We start from the raw sequence: 22,357 nt of genomic DNA on the forward strand, positions 1-22,357 counted from the left end.
TGCTGTGGGTTAAACCACAGAACCTAGGGCTTCCAATCAGAAGGTCGGTGGTTCGAATCCCCATGACGGGGTGAGCTCCTGTTGCTTGGTCCCAGCTCCTGCCAACCTAGCAGTTCAAAAGCACGTCAAAGTGCAAGTAGATAAATAGGTATCGCTCCAGCAAGAAGGTAAACGGCATTTCCATGCACTGCTCTGGTTTGCCAGAAGCAGCTTAGGCATGCTGGCCACATGACCTGGCTGTATGCCGGCTCCCTCGGCCAATAAAGCGAGATGAGCACCGCAACCCCAGAGTCGTCTGCGACTGGACCCAATGGTCAGGGGTCCCTTTACCTTTACCTTTAAGAGGAGCATAAAGCTATAGCAAGAAATGTATATCATCAAGATCTGAAGGGACAAATATATAGGATGATTTTTTCCCCCTTATGGAAAAAAGGAAAATGTAACCACAAACATAACTGGCACATGGTCAAATATTCCACTTTCAAACTTTGGTTGTATGCTACAAAATATATGCAGTGACCTTGAACTCTTCGGATAAAGAGCAAGGGTACACACCTGACAAATAAAAATAAAATACTCAGTATTCATAGTGTTGTTCAGTCAACCTGAACTTTAAAAAAGAATGCAGTTTTGTTTAAATGTCACTCTAAAGACCCTAGAAATGGAGGTATCGTTCTAATGAAGGCAGATGTGCATGTTGCTAAGCAACAGCTCACTGCATGGAATGAACTCTAAGACAGAATAGGTATGTTTTAAGGTATCTCTACCCAGAAGCCTTTCACTGTTCTGTCATTATGAGAAAGCTTTTGCTAAATCTTTACACCAGTGCACTAAGGAATAAAGGAGACGCACAGCTCTTAGTAAGCTGCTTTTTGTCAGGCCAGACTATTTGTCCTCCTGGCCCAGAACTGTCTACTTTGACAATCAGGGGCTCTCAAAGGTCTCAGCAGAGGTCTTTCCTGTAAACTTAAACTGGAGATGCCAAAGATTGAACCTACGACCTTTCGCATACAAAGCTTGCGCTCTGTGACTGAGCAATGATCTCTCCATGTGTTAGAAAACTAGCATTGTGCAAGGAACTGTGCAAGAAGTCTCAGCATATGCCAGTGACGTACAATGGATCCCTAAATTAAACCACTGCATAATACAGCTGAAAAATGTTAAGCTCTGGGGGTGGCATCCAATGTCATGTCAGCATATTTCCACTTCTGCAGCAGAGTCCTTTCTCTCTTCCACCCGCAATCCTTCTGTGCCCAACTCAAATTTGCTCTGGATGGTCCCCCCCCCAACCCTCCAGAGCAGATTTTTTTAGGAGACACAGGGGCCTGTAGGGGAAGAGAAAATCTGTTCTGCTCACAGACAAATATAATTGGATTTCACCCTTGGATGTTACCTTTTGTTGGTTTAGCTGGGATTCGGATCACAGTGGGTTTGCGCACAACAGCTGGCTGAACTGCCGGTTCTTTTGCAGGCTCTTGTTTGGAGGGCAAAGTGACAACATCTAAGGAAAAAACACAAAATTCAGCAGGTTATTTTGCTCCGGTTCCAGAGAAAAGGCCATAAACTTCATTCATTATGGAAATGTTGCTGAAAGGATAAATCTGTGTGGCTGAAATGGGGGGTGGGGGAAAATACCCTTACTGTACATTAATTCTGTAGCCATCTCGACTGTGAAGACATGCAGAGGTTTTTGTATGGGGGGGGGGATTTACCCCTGAAGACAATCCTACCCTTTGTTCCTGAATGTCTGCTGAAGGTCACCTATGGCCCTCCCATTTGAACTAAATCTATGTTGCTGTATCAAATGATTCTGTGGGGAAAACTAATTGATTTACTTTTGTCACTTCCATTTCCAGAACTGGATTAGTGACAAAAACTGGCTTGTAAACAACTGCAAATACAGTCATACCTCGGGTTACAGATGCTTCAGGATGAGTTTTTTCGGGTTACAGACCGCCGAAACCTGGAAGTACCGGAACAGGTTACTTCCGGGTTTCGGCGGTTGCGCATGTGCAGAAGCACTGAATCGTGCCTTGCACATGCGCAGAAGTGCCAAATCGCAACCCGCGTGTGCGCAGACGCGTCGCTGCAGGTTGCGAACGCTGCGGGTTGCGAACGTGCATCCTGCACGGATCGCATTTGCAACCCGAGTATCCACTGTAAAACAAAACGTTGAACATAGGAGGCTGTCTTATAGTGTGTCCAGACCAGGCCCGGGCAGGGGGGCAGGCAGCTGGGTATACTTGCCCCAGGCCTCAGAGGGCTAAGTTGGCTGGGGGCTCTTGCCAGGAACCGGCTGCATTTTTGTTTTGAGTTTATAACTTTATTCTAACAAGCCTACAACCCTGCCGCCCCTGGCTGGGCCTCAGACAAGCTCTGCATGGGCCTGAGTCAGACCACTAGTTCATCTTGCTCAGTACTGTCTAAAGTGACCAGCAGCAGCTTTGCAAGGTTTCAGGCGGGGTTCTGTCCCAGCTCGACCTGAAGATGCCAAGGATGGAACCTGGACCTCCTGTATCCAAGGCAGGTGCTCTACCACTGAGCTATGGCTCCTCCTAAGAGATCTATCTCCGTGAGCGCCTTTGAGAGGAAGGGAAGCATGTACACTGAATTAATTATGAATAATATGATTGGGGCTTCTGTCCTAAGAGGAACTTCCACTGCCATGCCTTTCTGTTTTCCCTCTCCAATTGACACCTAACAATCCATTGTGCTATCTTTACTAGCTGCCCACTAAGCTTTATGGGGAGTTTTGTTTATTTCTGCAAACATTGGGATTTCTCTGAACATGCTGATATCTCCTTATTTCTCGGGGGGTGGGTGGGTTTTATAATTAAGTGTATAATTATGCAGCTGTTGTAAATTAGATATTATATTTTAGGTGGGGGAATCATTGGGACTTTTGGTTATTATGTATATATGTTAAGCTTCAATAAAGATCTTTGTGTGTGTGGGGGGGGAGGTATCTCCTTATTTCTCAGTGGCTCCATTTTAAACTTCATTCCTGTTGGCACTTGCCATCTAAGTGTGTTATTAGAGAGACGAATGCAGCTGCAAACAAAGGGGCTGGCAACCTACAAATACTCAGTGCTATCTTGAGCACAGTCCATAAAAATGAGAAAGCAAAATGCTTAATGCACTCGCTAAAGACTTCTCCAATCCAGCGATAACCAGCGAAAGATCAATTCTTTTCTCTAGCAATAATCTGATCCTATTTAGGAGTGTGAACCTCACACAGGTTGGAGTTGACTACTTTTACTAATAAAGGGTTATTACTGTATGAAGCTTCGAGAGCACAGTGTAAGACGAAAAAGGGGCAGTATGCAATTTTCCTAAAAAGTATTTCCCACACCAAAATAGTTGCTTTCCCCAAATGCTTTTTGCCACATTTCTATAAGATATTAAGGTGCTTTCTATCTTTCCTACAGACTACAGATGCAGAATATCCTACCCTCTTTCAGTGTGCTCTATTCCTATTTTGGCACCATTATCTAGATCAGGAATGGAGAAACCTGTAGCCTTCTAGATGTTGTTGAATTACAGTTCTCATGATCTCCAACCATTGGCAGTGCTGGCTGGGGCTATTGGCAGTTTTAGTTCAGCAACATCTGGAAGACCACACGTTTGCCACCGCTGAGCCAGACATACTGAGCTCCCTGCCCTCTGCATAGCAACAAGCAGAAACAATAACCCCACAGTATTATTATAATAATTATTATATCATGATATAAGCTTTTCACAACCATGGTGCCCAAGACTTCTAGTCTCCATCTCTCTGCAAAATATATGTTGACTACGATGAGAGAAGGTGCATATGGCTTTTCTCCTTCAGTACACTGCTCTGCGATGCATGTTTCATTTCCCTAAGAAATGTAGACCAGCTATATTTAATCTGATTTTAAAGTACAGTGATAAAAACAAAAACAAAAAACACCATTAGACTCAAGGTACCAGTTTCAAGTATATACAAAAAACCATCAACAGTTCATTTCCTGCTGTAATCTGCCAAGGCCTCATTAAGGCAATAACGAAAGGAAGTTGTAGTACATCAAAATTCTATCTACTTATTCACTGCACAGGACATAATAAGAACACACAATCCTTAAACATCATTAATACAGACTCATTTGTGACAACTATACCCTATTACCAGCGCAGATTTACAACCCACACAACTGAAAGCATTTAGTAGTAAATGAGGCAAGAAGCTAAAATAGCCTTCCCCCTTCAGTTTTGAAAACACATTCTCTGCATGAAGTCTACACAATATTATTGGAGGGGGGGACCATATGGCCCCTATAAAGTATTTGAAAAACTATGAGCAAGATCCTATTGCAGCATCTGATGTGCAAATGGAATGTGTCCCCCCCTGCACCCCTAAAATCTGCTGCAGAGTATTAGGGAACCCTCCAAAGCAGGTTGGGAGGTGGGGAAAGTTTTCGTTTCCTGGCGTGACACTGGATCTTGTCCTGTATGTTTCTTCAAATAAGAAAGAGTGCCACTTCCCAAGAAACAATTGGAAGTGCATATTATTATTATTATTATTATTATTATTATTATTATTATTATTTGGAAGGTACATATTACTGCTGCTGCCACTACTATTGTTTACTTGATTTATTAGTCATTTACTACAAAAAGGTCTCTAAGTGACTAACTTTAAGCTGCTGATTGTTCCTTCGCAGCCTCATCCTTACCCATCCCATACCTGATGTCAAGCGTGATATAGGTGAGCGTGGTTTGGGAAAACAGACTGGTGGGCCAAATCAGGACTCTGGGCTGTGGATTGGTGGTTCTCCACCACTGCTGTAATGGGAAGAAGCAGCACATTCCATTCTGAGCCCTGGCCGTTTTTCTGTTTTTATTTTGCAGCTGACGCTCAACATTCAATGGCTTCTGAGCATGCTCAGCCTTCATTGGGCTGTGTTTTGGGTTTGTTTGTTTTTTGCTTTTGCCACCATAGGGTTTGGGGTTTTGTTATTAACTGCGGAACTCTCCTGTACTGCATATCTCACTAGGCACATTTAGATGCCCACTGTGGGAAAGGTAGGGGTCTTCTCCCCCTATCTCTTATATTTCACCTTTCATTGAACCTTTCAGCAGCATTTAGATTTTTGTATGAGCCAGAAAGCAGTAATTTCACGCATAAAAATTCACAAAACACACCGAATATAAAAATTATGAAACATATCAACCGTGTTGGAGGGATCACTACTGTTGCCATGTGATGATAGTGAACTCTCAAAAGAGCAACATGTAATGGCACTTTTATACTTAACAAAAATGTATCCTCATGCAAAGAAATGCCTGCAAATCTTGTGCTATAAATCTATAGAGGCTAAATGCTAGATAAACTAATGTCTCATTAAAGATTCTAACTACAAATGTGTGTGTGAGTGTGTGTGTAAAATCTACTCAAAATGTCACAATCATTCTTACAAGCAAGGGTAAGTTTAATTGGGCACTCCCAATACACATATATGCTATTTATTCAGTGTATTTACCAACTCACACTCTAAACTTCTTTGAACACCAGCTCCCAGTCCCAAGGCAAAATTCTCACTTGGTATCGGGTCTCAAGCTTTCTTTCAGTACAATTTATATATAACCACTACATAAATGTACATTACTACATAAATGTAATTCTTGAAACCATCAATCATGGATCAGTTGTTATGCCAATGTTCCAATGTTTTTTGAAATCTATTCCTATAACCAATGTGGCTGCCAGGAGCCACATAAATACAAGATTATATTGAATAACATCATATAAAATTTAAGAAGACAGGAATAAAAATAGAGAAAAAGAACAGAAATACTCTTTTTTGCATTTAAAAATTAAAACAAGAATGATTTAGGGAATTGTAAAGCAAAATTATTTTAAACATATACTAAAGGTATAAGTCCATATCTACATTGCCTGAGATGAAGCTGAAATACATTAGGAGAATATTATTTTACTGGTAATGTTTCAGTTCCACTACCCTAAAAGCCTGCAAGCTTATGGAACCAAACTTTAATTCCAGATTCTAGGCAGACACACTCACCTGTATATGGCTCAAATGAATGAATTTTGACCTTGATTTGATAGGTTTCCCAAACATACCAATGTTGAGATAAAAACAGGCATGCATATTCAGAATTGTAATCATTCTTATAGGAAATCCTTCCCTCTTCTTAAATCTTACCGGATTCTGACGGCGTAATTTCCTGAGGAGTCCCGGCTGAGTTAGAGGGTAAAACATCATCATCAAAGCTAATGAGATCTCCTTCCGCAGGTGGCTTGCCCTGCCCTGGAGGTGTTGAGAGGCTGCTTGCAGGGGGCTCTGCCAGGGATCGAAAGGCATTAGACTGGGCAGCTACAGAGAGCCTAGGAGTAGCACTTATTGGCTTTAGTGGAAGCATAGGAAGAGCAGGACTTTCAAAAGAAACCGACTTCTTGGGAACAAGCGGCCGAGGAGCAGGAATGGGAGATTTTCTCTGTCCATTACTATTTTCTGAAGCTGACTGGCTTGTTGAACTAAGCAGTCCATTGCTACTGCTTTTTACAATGCCTGATTTTGGTTTCTTTGGCAATTCAGGCTTGGTTATGTTGCTCCCAGCTTCCTGAGGTTGCGGTTGCCTTTCCTGGGAAATGACCTTTAGTTTGCTTTCTGTCCACGAATCCCACTCACCTGAAGCTCTGTTGGCCACTGGCTTTGGTGCCACCACAGGTTTTTTTGCACTTATTATGGGTTTGGGGCCTAAGGAGCGTGGAGATATTTCTGGCTTCTTTGTTTCGGTGTTTGCTTGCGATTCAAAAGCTTTAATCCGAGATAGTATGCTACTTTGGCTCTTATCTTTATCCATACTGTCCATATGAGTATCCCAAAGGCTGTCATCTAGTAAGGACAGCAGCTGAATTGCCGGTGTGTCCTTTTCAGTCCTTGGCTGGCTTGCTTCTTCCTGATTGTCTTGTGCGTTGCTTTGAGTATCTCTAACAACAGGTTTCAGATTGCCTTTTGATCTTGGTTTTGGAACAGGACATATTACAGCATTAGGCTTCTCCTGACATGCCTGCTCCTCTTCCAACACAACTAGAAGTTCCTCATTTTTGGAAGGATTGCTGATCAGCAGAGATGATGAAGGTCTAGGTGGCTTTCGAGGAATTGGTACAGCTGCAAAACAAAACGGTACCTCCAATTCATTGAACAAATTTTAGAGGGGGAAAAGATACAAGATCTTTTTTTTTTTTAAAAAAACCCAAAACACTTGCAGATTGCAAACACCATTTAAAAAGAGGCATTATTCATTTTCTTACATGGAAGGGTATTCTTTCAAGAAAATGCCTAACGCAACACAGACATACAAACAAACAAATAGGTTTCTTCCTTTAGAACAATAGTTTTCCACCTATATGCAAATTTAATCTAGCAACTAATAAATTCATATTATCCAGCTAACCTTTTTTTTGTTGTGTGGCATCCCTAATTCTGCTACATCTTAACTAATCACATTTATTTATGTCCCCCCCCCCGTGATGCCATTAATTCGTTTTTGTGAGCAGTGGTTGGCTCTTGTCGGCGCATGTTCACATGCAAGTCATTTGTGTGAATGGGCTCCAGTTGTGAAAACTCAACCACAGCAATGCAACGCACTCATATAAAACAATACAAGAGAGATGCTGCGTTGGTCTGAACTGGATCTCCAACAACTCTTTAGGGAACACTTCATAATCGGATTTGCCTCATACAGCTGAACCCATGCAGCTGCTTTTAAATGTAATTCAGCTACAATTAAGAGTTATATACCTGGAGTGCTTTCGCATTCACAGAGACCATGCAGATTACTTTTCACATTTGTTCCTGGCAAGTTGCTGATTATCTCTTCTGGAAAGTCAGTCTGTGTTGAAGTGGTGCATCTAGCATTAACAGCACTGGCAGCATTATTGTTGCTAGGAGTGTTGACTTGCACTCGACTGATCTCTTTGATTACCTGCTCATAGGAAGGGGGCTGCAAAAGAAACAAATGCAAATTCCACATGGCATGGTTTTGTTTCGCAAATGGAGCATTTCTGCATGCATACAAATCTGTCCCATGCCCCAAGCGCTGAGGATAATTATTAATTCTGATATTGAAGTCATATCACCATATCGTAGTCACCACATTAAAATCAGCCTAGAGGGAAACCCTCAACTTCCTCACCTCGGCTGAAACAAGATCATTTGTTCTCCAAGGGGCCTGGGTGTGAGACGACTGAAAACCTAGCCCTTGCTGAGGGACATGATTTCCACCAGGAAACCAGGAGGATGGTCCAAGCGGCTCAGCTGCAACTATTGTGATTTCAGGGCGCCTGAAAAAGGTAAAAAAGAAAGATTAAACCAATGGCTATTGATGTAATTTGGAGATGTATTTTATGTAGATCTTCAGACCAAGCACAGGACCCCTCTGAGCACACAGTCTATCAAATAACAGTTTCCTAAGGTAAAGGTAAAGGTAAAGGGACCCCGACAGTTAGTTCCAGTCATGGACGACTCTGGGGCTGTGGCAATCATCTCGCTTTATTGGCCGAGGGAGCTGGTGTACAGCTTCTGGGTCATGTGGCCAGCATGCCTAAGCTGCTTCTGGCGAACCAGAGCAGCACACGAAAACGCTGTTTACCTTCCCGCTGGAGCGGTACCTATTTATCTACTTGCACTTTGACGTGCTTTCGAACTGCTAGGTGGGCAGGAAAGAGTTTCCTACTTTCTGCAAATAACCAAGAACTCCACAGATATCAACAGAGTCCTCGAATCTTTGCCCTCTGTCATTTTGATTACCATGCATTTTGATGTGTCCACCCATGAAAGACCATAAGGATTCTAAAAGCAAATTATCTGGGGTTAAGGACATCTGTTGCTATAGTACTTAGAGAACTATTGTGTGGCTACGGCAACGATATATCTAGACACTACCAAAAGAGAGCCTACAGAGGGTGATTCCAATACTTCTTTTCACACCCTGGCCTTATTGCATGCACCCGAACCCCTGCAATATACAGAGTATTCATCTCCTAATAAACCACCCATGCTAATATTAACCATTTGCATTTCAAATTATGTGTTTCATACTTAAGAAGTGTAACGGAGTCTACAGGATGAAAACAGACAGCATCATATAATGGTATTAACAGGTTAAAGAACACAGGAATTACTTTGCACTACAGCTTAAAATATTATCACTAGAAAAATGATTTATTACGAATATTACAAAAAATATTGTTCTTTAAAATATTGGTTGACTGATAGTAAGTCCTCCTATGAACTCAAATGTAAAAAACAAACAAAAATAAAAAAACACCTGCACTTGCTATAAAGGCTAAGGCAACAATCGAACAGCTCATGTTTTACAACAAAAAGTTTTTATGTTGTGATATTCGGATAAGTAAACAGGAGGAAAGTAGTAAGTGAAGAGAAAAGGAAAGGAAAAGAGGAAAATGTGAGAAGTCAAGGGAATACAAAACGAACACATGTAAATGTAGATTATTTGTCCCTTAGCACACTTTTGTACTTGCAGATGAGAAAGATGGATAAAAAGATGATTTTCCACAACCTTTTAAAATCATGTTTGCCAAGTGGCAGGTTTAGGAACAGGTGAGGTTCTTCCTGGTTAATTCCATGTCATTAATCTGGAACAAAAGGTTGTAGAAGCATGCATCAGGAAGCAGCCAACACAATCTGAGCAGTGGGGAGTTCCAAAGGAACTCAGCATAAGAAACAGGGCCAACTCTTTTCAAACTGAGGCATACTTTCAGTTAATTCAGTCCAGTGCATACTCTACTGGAAGAGTAACAGGTTTTAAAATAATTTTTACAAGGCAAATGTGTTTGTGAGAGAGAGATAAAGAAACACCAGCACAGATTAGAGAGAAAGAGAGACCAGTTGACAACAAAAGCAGGATTAGACACACATTCTCAAACACATTTTATTACCAGGAGAACTGAATGAAATATCAATTATCACATCCTACCTTCTCTCTCTTTGCTGTTCACTGTGGCCAGATGTCCGAGAAGCTAGTTTGAAAAGACGTCAACAGTTAATTTGGTCTCGTACAGGCATAACATTTATATTTCAATACCCAAATTCTTGCCAAATTACAGGGGGGAAACTGATTGTAGTGAAATTTGTTTATCAGTAAAATCATTCACAGGGATTGTTAAATTCAACATAAAATAAGTTTGTTAAGGCTAGCCCCTGAATGGCATCTCGACTGAAATTAAAAGAATTTTCCCAAAGCACATCTCATGGTTTGGAGGACAACATAAAAATGTTAAATCCGAAACTGGTTTTGTAACGCGGTATTAAAAGACAAGGCTGCACACTTGAACAACAAGGTTATGAAAAAATACAGAAGCAACGCTCCAGTCCAGTGCGCATACAGATCTCTTGAGCTTGTCAGGAAGCCAGATTAATTTCCAAGAGAGAGAGAGAGAGAGAGAGAGAGAGAGAGAGAGAGAGAGAGAGAGAGAGAGAGAATCTTTAATTGCAAAAGTATGTGTGCCCAGAACTGCTTTCCATCATTTAAATTATTGAGAGAACGCTTTAAATGGAGGGTATCTGTATGAAATTCACAATTCCCCCTTGGAAATCACAGAATTTGGGGTGCTTACATTTTAATCCAGACTTCTAAATTCTAAAAGAGTGTGAGTGTGTTGTTCTGTACACTCATCCCACTCTTAAGAAGTTTCTCCTAATACTCTTCTTCTCAAAAGACAGAGAGGGAGCACTGCAATCACTGCAGCTCCATTATATATCAGGCACTATCACGATTATTGAACAAAGTTGATGATAGTTATGTTTTTAATGCATTTTTATTAAGTAAAACGATCCCACTACAGCAGGTACAATATAGTACCATGCAGATGTTTTGGACTACAACTTCCATCAGATGGCGAGGATGCTGAGAGCTGTACGTAGTCCAAGCATCTCTGCACTATAGCCTCACCTCAACCTATTTTATTTTAACCATACTTGAATGCATCCTTTTACATAGGTCTTATATAAGTAATACAACAAAGAATTAACCAGGAGGATGCTTCTGCAGCAGTGGGATTTAAGAGAACAAGTTTGGTCTTCTCGTGCAGAAGCAAGCTACCCTAATTACGCCACTGCAGATGGATCAGCAAAAATCAGCAAAGCAGCAGCTGGGAAAGGATAGCGCAGACATACCTCTTCCACGGGGCATATTTGATGTGCACTATTCATGAGTGCTGAAGGAAAAAAAGAAGGGGTTACAGCAGAGGAAAGAAAGAATAAACCATGCTAGTAGTAAAGATCCACTGGGTTTCTATTGTTAGTCACACAAAGACGTCACTGTAGTATTCCCCCTGCCTCCAAGGAACACTCCAGCAATCATTTGCCAATTTTAAAATTTAGAAATATATATATGGCTTCTTTCTCTACCTCAAAAGAAATCAGCACCTTCCTATTTGGTTTAACAGTAGAATTCTTCAGGTTCAACTGACCTTGCTTTGGAGTTCCCAGGAATAAAAAAAGTTAACTAATATGATTCAAAATTGCTGTGCTTGATTCTGCTATTCAGAAGAATGGCAACAGGCCACTGGAGATAAAAGGATTGTTTCAAGCAGGTACCAGCAACAGATCCTTAGGTCCTTCTCTTATTGACCTTTTGTCTCATAGAAGCCTTTCTGGATTTAGATCCTTTTATGCCGCCCTTTAACTTTATACTCACTGACCAATGGGACTATGTGATGCTTGATGTGACACTGTATATCGCCCATTCTAGGAGCCTGTTGACTTATAAAGCACTGATCTGGCTGCCAGTGAGCTACTGGGCCCAAGTCAAGGTGTTAGCATATAAAACCCTGAATGACTTGGGGCCCAAAGAGTACCTCCCCCAGTATCAATCATCTTGGACCCAATGAGCAGCAGAAGGAACTGCCCAGTTGACCACTGACTCATGGCAAGCCCTCTGGTGGTTCCCCATTTGCAGAATACCATCTCTAGTGAGGTGCTTCTGTCGCCATCATTATTAACTTTGAGGATGTATTTGAAACCATTTCTGTTTACCCAGGCATTAGGTGGCTAAAATATACTGGTCCTCACAACCCAAATATCACTGGACGGGGCAATTTTTTTAGCTGTACAGTGGTACACCTCTGGATGCGAACGGGATCCATTCCAAAGCCCCATTCACATCCTGAGCAGAACGCAACTCACGTCTGCGCGGGTCGCAATTCACTGCTTCTGTGCATGCGCGTGACGTCATTTTGAGAGTGCGTTCCGTTACTTCCGGGTTGCTGCGGAGCGTAACCTGAAAACGCTCAACCTGAAGCGACTTTAACCCAAGGTATGACTGTAACCATTTTTAGAATGCTTTAACTGCCTTGTAATTTTGTTTTGTTTTTGTTTTGTAACCATTTTTAGAATGCTTTAACTGCCTTGTAATTTTGTTTTGTTTTTGTTTTAAGTTGTGGATCTGTTTTCTGAGCTCCTTTGGCAGGAAGGGTGGGATATGAATTCAAATAAATAATAAATACTCTTATTTCTGAAGCAGTTCTTTTCTAGTTTTTGTTCTACAGCCTGGTTGGCACTGATATCAAGAGATGAAGGCCGGGAGTTCAGAGTTTGCCTTAAGACCTGAGCAGGTACTTTGCAATTTTTCCTGGATTCAAACCTTCTCAAATCAATACTGAACCTGCTCTCAGAAAACTGGGTCGAGACACATACTTTATAACAAGCCAAACCACATATTAGCTTAAAGCAAGACAGTATAGTCTTTAATTTCTATGGGATATGGATTAAGTCGTGTATAAGCAAGTGGCATCTAAGTATTACTAATATCAGTTGCTACTGAAGGGCAGTTCATAATATTATCCATGGGAAAAGGAATTTGATGCATGATAAAAGGAATGTGAAACATTTTTCTTTGCAGGCCAATTTATTCAATATTCAGGACAGGAATCCTGTAGCAAACATAGGTTTTTTCATACCAAATTTTCTATACATCTTAATATGTTATTTCGATACCTAATTTTATGAAACTGTATTTAGTTCACCTAAAAAGGTAAAGGTAAAGGAACCCTGACAATTAAGTCCAGTCGCATAGGACTCTGGGGTTGCAGCGCTCATCTCGCTTTACAGGCCGAGGGACAGTTTTTTCCGGGTTATGTGGCCAGCATGACTAAGCCGCTTCTGGCACAACAGAACACTGAAACCAGAGCAGTGCACGGAAACATCGTTTACCTTTCTGCCGGAGCGGTACCTATTTATCTACTTGCACTTTTTGGCGAGCTTTCAAACTGCTAGGTTGGCAGGAGCTGGGACTGAGCAACGGGAGCTCACCTCGTCACAGGGATTCGAACTGCTGACCTTCTGATCGGCAAGCCCAAGTGGCTCAGTGGTTTAGATCACAGTGCCACCTATCTACAGGTGACCAAAAACTACAGAGACCAAAAACTAGAGTAACTCTTGGACACAGACAAAAAAAAAGTTTGGAAAAAGTTGTTTTTATATGGAATCAGTCATGGGGAATACATTTGTGATACATGCAAAATATGGTTAGTACAAGACAAAACAAATGAAACAAGGGAAGTAATTCCTGGTAAGCATTAACTCCAGCTAGTTAGAGAGAATGAAGTACTGATATAAAGAACGGGAGAGTTCAGAATCGTTGATTAAAAAGGGAGAAAGAAAGTGGGATAGTTTCATTTCAAACTTGGCCAGACTTGGGTTAGCTTGCAGTTCATTCATCAAAGTAGGGTGTGATCCCATCCCACATACCAAAGATGGCACAGGCCGTATTTCAATCTTCTAGGCCAGAGCTGCTTCATCTTTACTCATGCCAGAGTACTATTCGTACAGCTGGGAGAGGTGGCAGGCAGGCACTTAGAGAACTTCCTTCCTTCCTTCCTTGAAAGGAGAGGAAGCTCTCTTTGGAAGAACCTTCTTCTCCCAACTTCACAAACAGGTCTAGCCTGTATGTGAGTGACTTTTTGAAATACTGATGTAACAGTGCTCCTCACGTAGTTCTACATCAGACTCCCTCAACCTCGGCCCTCCAGATGTTTTTGGTCTACAACTCCCATGATCCCTAGCTAGCAGGACCAGTGGTCAGGGATGATGGGAAGGGCCGAGGTTGAGGAAGCCTGTTCTACATCGACTGAAAAGTAGGAGTATAGTTTTATGTCAAGCCAAAACGAAGTGGAGCAGCATTGCTCCCACTTTCTGTCGTCCATTGGTGAGAAGAATAGAAAATGGCCTTTAATGCAGCTGCTTAGGATGGGGAGAGAAAGTAAGGACTTTCCATTAGCTTGCCTAGACAAGCTACCACCCAACCCTTGCGTTCTTGGACTCCCAAGAGCAGCCAAACATTCTGCTTAGCAGGGAGGGACAGACCTTTCCTTTCAACCATTTTAACTTAGCAGCCTGTGCTCCTTTAAGCTTCTCACAGGCACAATGGTGAGCCATGGTGGGTAAATAATGTGAGACAAGATCAGTCTGGTAGGCTCTTATGTTCTTATGAGCCCTGAACTTGTACACTCCCTCTTTCTCCTCCCTCTCTAGCGCAGCAGTGAGGAGGAGTTTGGAAGCTTTCACTTCCAGGTCAGACTAATTGGCCGAGTCCTTTGAGTATTTATCTTAACTGTGGAAGCCAGACAACTTCAAGCCACGGTGCAGGTAAAAAAATGTTAGTTTGGCAGCTACTTCTCAACAACTACAAGACAAAACAAATGCATTTCCTATCTGCTTAATGAAGCTACAATCATTTTCGTTGTCATAAAAGTTAATATACCTGCTCAGAAGGTGTAGAGAGAAGTCTGAAAGTATACTTACTTCTCTTGATTGCTGCTTTAATGGATGACAGGGGGCCTTGGCTTGAAAAGGAGAAGACAACAAAACAAAACAAAACATCAGTATCTATTGTCCTAAAAGGTAGAAAAACAGGGGGGAATTCTTCTACACACATCCCTAATTATCGCTACCTATAAAATTGTTCATTTTGTAGCGAACTGAAATAAATAAAAGTAGGGAAACCACTGTGGAATCATTGCACAATACCAAAAGAAGACCAGTCTTATCTCTTTCTGATAATTTTAACAAGTGTGGTTGATTGCAGTTCAAAGTCATTTTTTCCAGCTACAATGACATTTTCCATTTACTACTTCCTTCAAAAGCCCTCATTCCTTTAATGGAAATTTTAAAAAAAGTATTCAGTGGAAAATCTAGAGGATATGGTGCAAGGAAAAATGGAACTATGTAGAACTATTGGAACTATCTTTCCAATAATGGGCTCCATCTCCCCTATACTGGTGTGCAAGGATCCTTTATGAGCTCAAGCTTGCCAACACCTGTTTATAGGAGCAAAGTTCACAAACTGACCAAAACTGTCTATGGAAAGCCCCAGTAAAGATGTAGGGATTGTTCCATTGGGTACTGGAAAAGCTGTATACATCCAGTCTTAAAACCTGCTGCTTCAGGAAACCAGTATTTTAATGGGGTATGCAACAGCATGAAACAAGACATTATACTCAGGGATAAATCCTAGGAATAAAGCAGGGATTGCTCTGAGATAATGAGCACCGGCAGCCTCAGTCTCTTTACTTAATTTGGAACAGAGAGCTATTTCCCCCCATTATTACAATAACAATTACTCAACTTTTGGTGTGTCAGGTCCCCCTGACCTCACATGTAGAAGAAAGGCAATTTAAAAATCCTTCTTTCACTGTTCTACCTCTGTACCCCTATCTGTTCTTGATGTCCTAGTCATTTCAGGACTTAAAATTAAAATTCCATATCTATCTTACAAGGATAAAAGTCCTATTTTAGGCCTGTTCAGTACTAGGTTCAGTTTTTATTTTCCTTGCTCCAAGGGGGAGAAAAGCAACTGGATCCAAAACATAATAACAGATCCCAAATACACCCTCCTTTACCTTAACCATCTTCCCCTGCTCTAAATGTGAGCAGAAGGTCTGCCAGATCACTATTCTCTCATGGAGCAGAATGAATGGTAGAATTCTTAAGATGGGACAATGGAATGCAACACTTTAGACTGAAAGTGAAGTAGTAGTAGAAGAAGAAGAGTTTGGATTTGATATCCCGCTTTATCACTACCCGAAGGAGTCTCAAAGCGGCTAACATTCTCCTTTCCCTTCCTCCCCCACAACAAACACTCTGTGAGGTGAGTGGGGCTGAAAGACTTCACAGAAGTGTGACTGGCCCAAGGTCACCCAGCAGCTGCATGTGGAGGAGCGGAGACGCGAACCCGGTTCCCCAGATTGCAAGACTACCGCTCTTAACCACTACACCACACTGGCTCTCACTCAGTAGCACATTTTAAGAACGTAAGAAGAGCTCTGCTAGATCCGGCCAATGACCAATTGAGTCCAGCATTCTGCTGAAGCATGCAAGCAGAATGCAACAGCCCTCTCCCTTCCTGTGGTTTCCAGCAACTGGTATTCAGAAACATACTACCTCTGACAGTGGAGGTAGAACATTGAAAGTAGACAATGTTTTTGGATGCTCCTTTAATGAACCCCCAACTCCCTGCAAGCAGAAAAGTAGCACAACAGGCAGCAGGCTATATTAGAATCAGATGTGTTTTCTTATTTTTTTACAGGATTCCCTTCCTGCCACCCCCCCCCCAAAAATTGTATTCTCAGCATCGATCACAAATGGTACAGTCTGCCAGCTCCAGGCAAAAATCAGATCCTGTGATGAAGACGAAAGGATCTTCCCCCTCAACAGCAACACACACAAGCCTTGCAAACCGTAGCTGCTCATTTCCAAGCACGACCCAAGCAACAGGGGAGAAAACTATGCCAAAACATCTGTTGATGTCCACATGGTGACCGAGAGGGTTAAACAGCCCTGTGATTGATTTGAGTTGGCTTTCACAGGAGTGAGTCATTGGGTGGTTTCTTGGCCCTTTACTTCTTGCACAATTCAATCTATAACTCCAGTTAAACTTTAGTTTGCAAGTAAGGGTCGTAAACATTTTTTTACTTTCTATATTCTATATACTTTCCGTTTCCACTGTATACCAATATTCCTGTGAGTGTATATAATTATGTATTGCCCTTCGTGAGTGTTAGCTGCAACCTATCCTGATTAGTTTAGCTTTTAAACACTAGTTCAAGCTTGAACAGTTTGTGGTTTCAGCACACTATTAAAAGGCTCACATTCATCATAAGCCGTCACCCATTTCAACATCGTGCAACCATGACAGTAATCATTGGGATAAAAGCTTTACATTAGACACCATGGGTTGCACACCAACATCACCACAATAACACAGATGTGTCTTGGAAACAATAACATCACACACACAAAAATGGTATTCCACCCAATTTGTGCGTCATAGAAAAGAAAAAACAAACAAATTATTTTTAGCGACAAAGTCCCATGCCACTATAAAATGTTGACAGATTTATGATACCATGAAGCATAGTTTTGTGCACCAGAACCCAACATGTCTTTGTCATGTGTAAAAAGGAGTTCTCTAAATGAGCTTGCAAAATCAACCAACCAGCAACTAGTTCCTCTTGCCTTTGAATTTTCTCTTTAAAGAAGACACTGTTTATGCTACAACAGACTAACCTAGCTAGCCTTCTGGAATCTGTTACCAGTGATACAGTACTTTATGATGAACCAGTATTTCAAAAAGCAAAAGTTATCTCTCCACACAGCAACAACTTGTTCCAAGTAGCTGCTGACTCAGTTGAGTTACACCCTTTATGGCATTAGAAACACAAACTTGTAAGAGTGTGACCTTTGAAGAAGATGCCTGGCTCAGAAATTCTAAATTGGTGTAATACAACCACACCTCTTCTAAACTTGCCTTTCCAGATGCAGCAACATTGCATGCAGAGCTATACTAATGAAACGCCAAACTTTGCTGTGCTAACTCTCCATGACTACGTTTCTACCATACCATGCCCCAGAAAGGAATTTTCACCAGAAAGAAAAATACCTCTAACAAAGCAAAACCCTCTTACACCCCAACTTGAAATGCAGTCATCAAAACTGTTAATGTTGACTATCTTTCCTCCACTTCCGCATACAGCAGGACAGCCAGAAATATTTAGGCTGAAGTAGCTCTATGAGTACCAGAGGAACCCGTCTAGGAGGAGGAAGGGGGCATGGCAAGATCAATATACCAACAACATGTCTCTGAACTGCATCTGATACCTACTGTGGCCATGGAAATGAAATGCCAAATTACCGTATTTTTCCATCTATAAGATGCCCCCTATTTTGGGGAACTCAGATTTAAGAAAATGCGTGGAGATATATCAGTGTATAAGACGCCCCCCCCCAATTTTTGACATTATTTTTTAGGGGGGAAACCTAGTCTTATGCACAGAAAAATATGGTATGTTAATTGCATGTATCAAAATATACAAAGCAGAGGTGTCTCTTAGGCACTTAAATGTACTTTCAACGCAGCCTTTAGAAAGTAATTTTGCCTTCAGTTTCCTAAAATGTTAGCTGTGAGAGGGCCTCTATTCTATGGTGTCAGGAGGTCATCAAATAATCTGCCTTGGAAATTCGCTTCTCTTTCTGTTCCAATTTCTGCATTCCTAAATTACAGCTCTCCATTCATTTTAGCGATGCTTTTCAAACAAAACTCCAGTTATTTGAATGTCATCTGGACTAGATAATAATATACGGTACTGTATTATAAGGTAAAATACCAAGCAAGGAATCACAATTCTTTTTTGTTCTGGAAAACAACATGTATCTATAATAATATGCTGAAAGCAAACTGGAAAGAGGCTACAGTATTGTTTAGTATGCATCTTCTTAATGGAGCTGAGTGTTCTGAAAAGTATTACAAGTCACCCTTCCTGCGTATTTCTTAGGTCTCAATTGCATTTTAAAAATAACATTAAATAAGATTAATAGGTACAAAGATTATCTTAAAAAAAATAATTCCCATAGATTATACAGTATTCCACAGATTATATTTAACAAAGTGATTTCTGAAAGTACACTTTTCAAAACAAAAACTTTTGGGGATTCTTTAAATTTTAAGCTTTAAAAGGACTCAAATATATTTTGTTTAAAAAGCAAAAGGCAAGCAAATTCTAGTTCTAAGCTGTTTAAGAAGTACAAATCACTGGGTTGTATCCAACTGGACTGGGAGACCCTCTGGAACAAACCTGACGGGTTAGAGAAGACACAAAAGGCGGACCTCTTTGCTTTAACTTGCTTACTGATGATCTGATGACGTTTCTTCAGAGAGCACTCATCTCTCAAAAATGTTTTCTAAATGGCACATTATGATTGAGGTTACTACAAGGCAAGATGGGGAAAGAGGCCAAAGTTCTGCAGCAAATGCTTATGTGGAAGAGAAAGAAAAGCAGCGTGGAGGTGCAAAATCGCCAACTAGACAGACACCAGGGTCGTCTTTAGCAGATGAGGTGCCAGGGTGCAAATATCCACCCAGCGCCCCAAAATTATCACGGATAGTGTTGGGTTGCCATAGCTGTACACTGCCAGCCATGGGGAGAGGGTGCAACTCTCCCCCATGCCACTGCGGGAGAGCAACCCCTGCAGAGGCTTGGGAGTGAAATTACGCCCCTCCCAAGTCTCCATGGGAGGAGAGCGCAGCTTCCCTCCCAAGCCTCCTTGGGAGGAGAGCAATCCCCGCAGAGGCTTGGGAGGGAAGGTGCACACCCGCCAGCCTTATGGTTGGCGGGGCACAGCTGGCGGGCGTGCAGGGAAAGGGGAGGCCACCAACAGGGCCGTGCAGCTCCCCCACTTGCTGGGGCACCCCTGAGAGGCAGGCGCTTGGCGCGCCGCACCACTAAGCCCTATGGGAAAGATGCCTCTGACAGACACAGCCTGAGATTTGTAGCTGACTGAAGGACATAAAGGGGAATGCTCTCCGGGGAATCAATGCTACTGTCCGTTGCTTGACCATTTTCCATGCTGATTTTTATGCTTATAAACAAGTACATTTTACAAAAGGCACAGTCTCCAGTCATCTCTCAACAAGCCCCGTAGTCCTATCTCTGAACTTCCCCTTGCCTCAGAAAGGAGGGGGGGGTATTCCTAACAATAGGAGCAGCTATCACAGAGATTATATTCTGAAAGTTTGCACTTCGTAAAGACATTCATTCCCCCCTACATCTGTTTCATCATTTATCCTTTAGGTGGTATTCAACTCGGCTTTATTTATTTATTTTTATTTCATAAAATGTATACACCACTTGATTGGGGGGGGGGGACTCCGAAAAGTGGTTTGAAAAAGATAAAACAATAAAATTAAGGATCATTACAATGATTTGAAACATACAAAAAAGTTAAAATACTAAAACAGATTTAAAATCACATCTGCATTTCTAAGCATCTGCATAGGCCAGCCTAAATAAGGTGCCGAAAATAATACTGTGAAGGCATCTGCTTGACACCAATAGGCAGGGTGTTCCAAAGTGAAGGTTCTGCCACATTAAACAATGGAATGGCTTATAGCATAGCTGTCAACCGTCCCTTATTTGGTGGGAAAGTCCCTTATCCCAGCGCCATGTCCTGCTGCTGTTCCTTATTGATGATGTCCCTTAAATTTCCCAGGTTTTAAAGAAGGCAGTTCCTTTCCCTCCCTCCCTGCCAGCCAGGGAGGAGGGAGGCTCCAACTGTGTTGCTTGGCTGCGTTGCTCACCCAATAAGGAGTCTAAGAACGACTGGTGGGTGGAGCTTGCATGCCTTGTGCCGATCAAATCGGCCGCGTTGCCTGGGGACTCGCCTTTGCTCAGCGCTTCCCAGCGGAGAGGTGACGGTGGTTTTCCTTGCTGCATCCCCTTTGCCGGGTTGCTGCGCTGTGGGAACCACAGCTTGAGGCTTCGTTTGGCTGCTGGCTGGGCTTTCTGCCTTTGGCTCGGAGGGGCTCAGAAGTCGAACATACCTGTGCTCTGAAAATCCCTTATTTTGGCTGCTGATTCCTTATTTCCGAGGCTGCTGGTCTCTTATTTTCAAATCTGTAAGTTGACAGCTATGTTTATAGTAGTGCCTATTCCAGCAACTGAAGCAGTTGAGTGGGCACATGTAGTAAGATGATCTTATAGGTAAACTGCTCACAAGTTGTTAAGGGCTGTGTATACCCAGTTTTACTCAGAGTATATACCTATTTAAATTAATGGACCTTAGTCATGTTTATTCATTTTAGTGGGTCTACTCAGTTGAATACCACCTTATAGCTTGGTCATGTTTCCCTCCAGGATTCTCCACCCTCCTTTAAGATTCTAGCTTTTCGGCTGACAGATGCAGAATCAAGTTTGTGCAAAAAACATTCCAAAACAACCCTCCTCGCCAGACAAGCAGACTGCCCATTTATGCCTTTGGTGTTCTCACTTATATGAGCCGTATCTTGTCTTGACAGAAACTTTTACAAGCACAAATCAATTGTCTAGACAAATTGTATCTCCAAAAGGATATGAGAGAATGTCATACTAATGACCAAGACTAAGGTCTACTAGGCCTGTGTGTTGAGCATACTGCTTTATGGAAGTGAGACGTGGGCAACAACGCCTTCCACAAGCACTGGGCCAGAAAGATTGTGGGCAACACATCGCAGGAGAGATTCTCAAACTAAGCTGTTCTATCCCAAGCCCACACTCCCAGCATGTTCACACTTCTGCCTCAGTGATGTCTATGCCAGCTTGGTCATGTATACAGAACGGAAGATGGCAGGATCAGCAAGGACAGGGAGCTGGCTTCAGGCCTGTTGGCAGAACAACTCTGCGTTACAATTATGTCTGCAAGTGTGACATGAGGGCTGGTAACATTAACTCTGATGTATGAGAATCCTTTGTAGACAATTGTGGTGCCTGGAGGCAGACAGTCAAGTCATGTATGCACAGCAATAACCAGAGGTGGAATAACTCTTGGAGGAGTGCATAGAGGAAAAAACGCCAATAGCAGCAAAATTGGATGCCTTCATCTGCCCCCACTGCAACAAAACATGTCTTTCCCGTATCGGTCTCCATAGCCACAGCAGGCACTGTAACTCTCCAATGGTTTGACTCTACCCTCAAAGGTGCATTCTTTCACTGTCTTCTGAGACAGATGATGCCAACAACAAGCGTCATAGCTGACATACAATAAATACATTAAAACTAAAAAAATTCCTTCCAGATTCTTCAGATATCTGAAGAAGTGTGCATGCACACGAAAGCTCATACCAAGAACTAACTTAGTTGGTCTTTAAGGTGCTACTGGAAGGAATTTTTTTTGTTTTGACTATGGCAGACCAACACGGCTACCTATCTGTAACTACATTAAAACTGTTTAGCATTCATTCCTGTGAATAGCATGCATATCACACTCAGAACCTCGTTAGCTACCGTTACTGGAAACAGAAACAAATCCCTACCACA

General features: G+C 41.9%; 1 protein-coding gene and 1 long non-coding RNA gene across 6 annotated transcripts in view; one reads left to right on the forward strand and one right to left on the reverse strand.

Moving 5' to 3' along the window:
- LOC309378273 overlaps positions 1-22,357 on the forward strand; it is a 197,454-nt gene that overhangs the window by 32,741 nt on the left and 142,356 nt on the right. The gene's annotated exons all lie outside the window — the stretch shown is intronic.
- SH3D19 (SH3 domain containing 19) overlaps positions 1-22,357 on the reverse strand; it is a 64,411-nt gene that overhangs the window by 22,947 nt on the left and 19,107 nt on the right. For 3 of the 5 annotated variants that reach the window (XM_081925980.1, XM_081925981.1, XM_081925979.1), the window contains exons 3-8: positions 14,814-14,854; positions 9,988-10,030; positions 8,185-8,332; positions 7,791-7,992; positions 6,189-7,157; positions 1,394-1,501 (exon numbers count right to left, since the gene is read on the reverse strand). In XM_081925980.1, coding sequence (XP_081782106.1) covers positions 1,394-1,501; positions 6,189-7,157; positions 7,791-7,992; positions 8,185-8,332; positions 9,988-10,030; positions 14,814-14,854 — 1,511 coding nt within the window. Of the gene's footprint in view, positions 1-1,393; positions 1,502-6,188; positions 7,158-7,790; positions 7,993-8,184; positions 8,333-9,987; positions 10,031-11,186; positions 11,228-14,813; positions 14,855-22,357 lie in introns of all 5 variants that reach the window. The other 2 variants (XM_081925983.1, XM_081925982.1) reach the window with 1 other exon arrangement.

This window comes from Podarcis melisellensis (assembly GCF_964234715.1).
Source record: "Podarcis melisellensis genome assembly, chromosome: 9".
In the NCBI taxonomy this organism is placed as follows: domain Eukaryota; kingdom Metazoa; phylum Chordata; class Lepidosauria; order Squamata; family Lacertidae; genus Podarcis; species Podarcis melisellensis.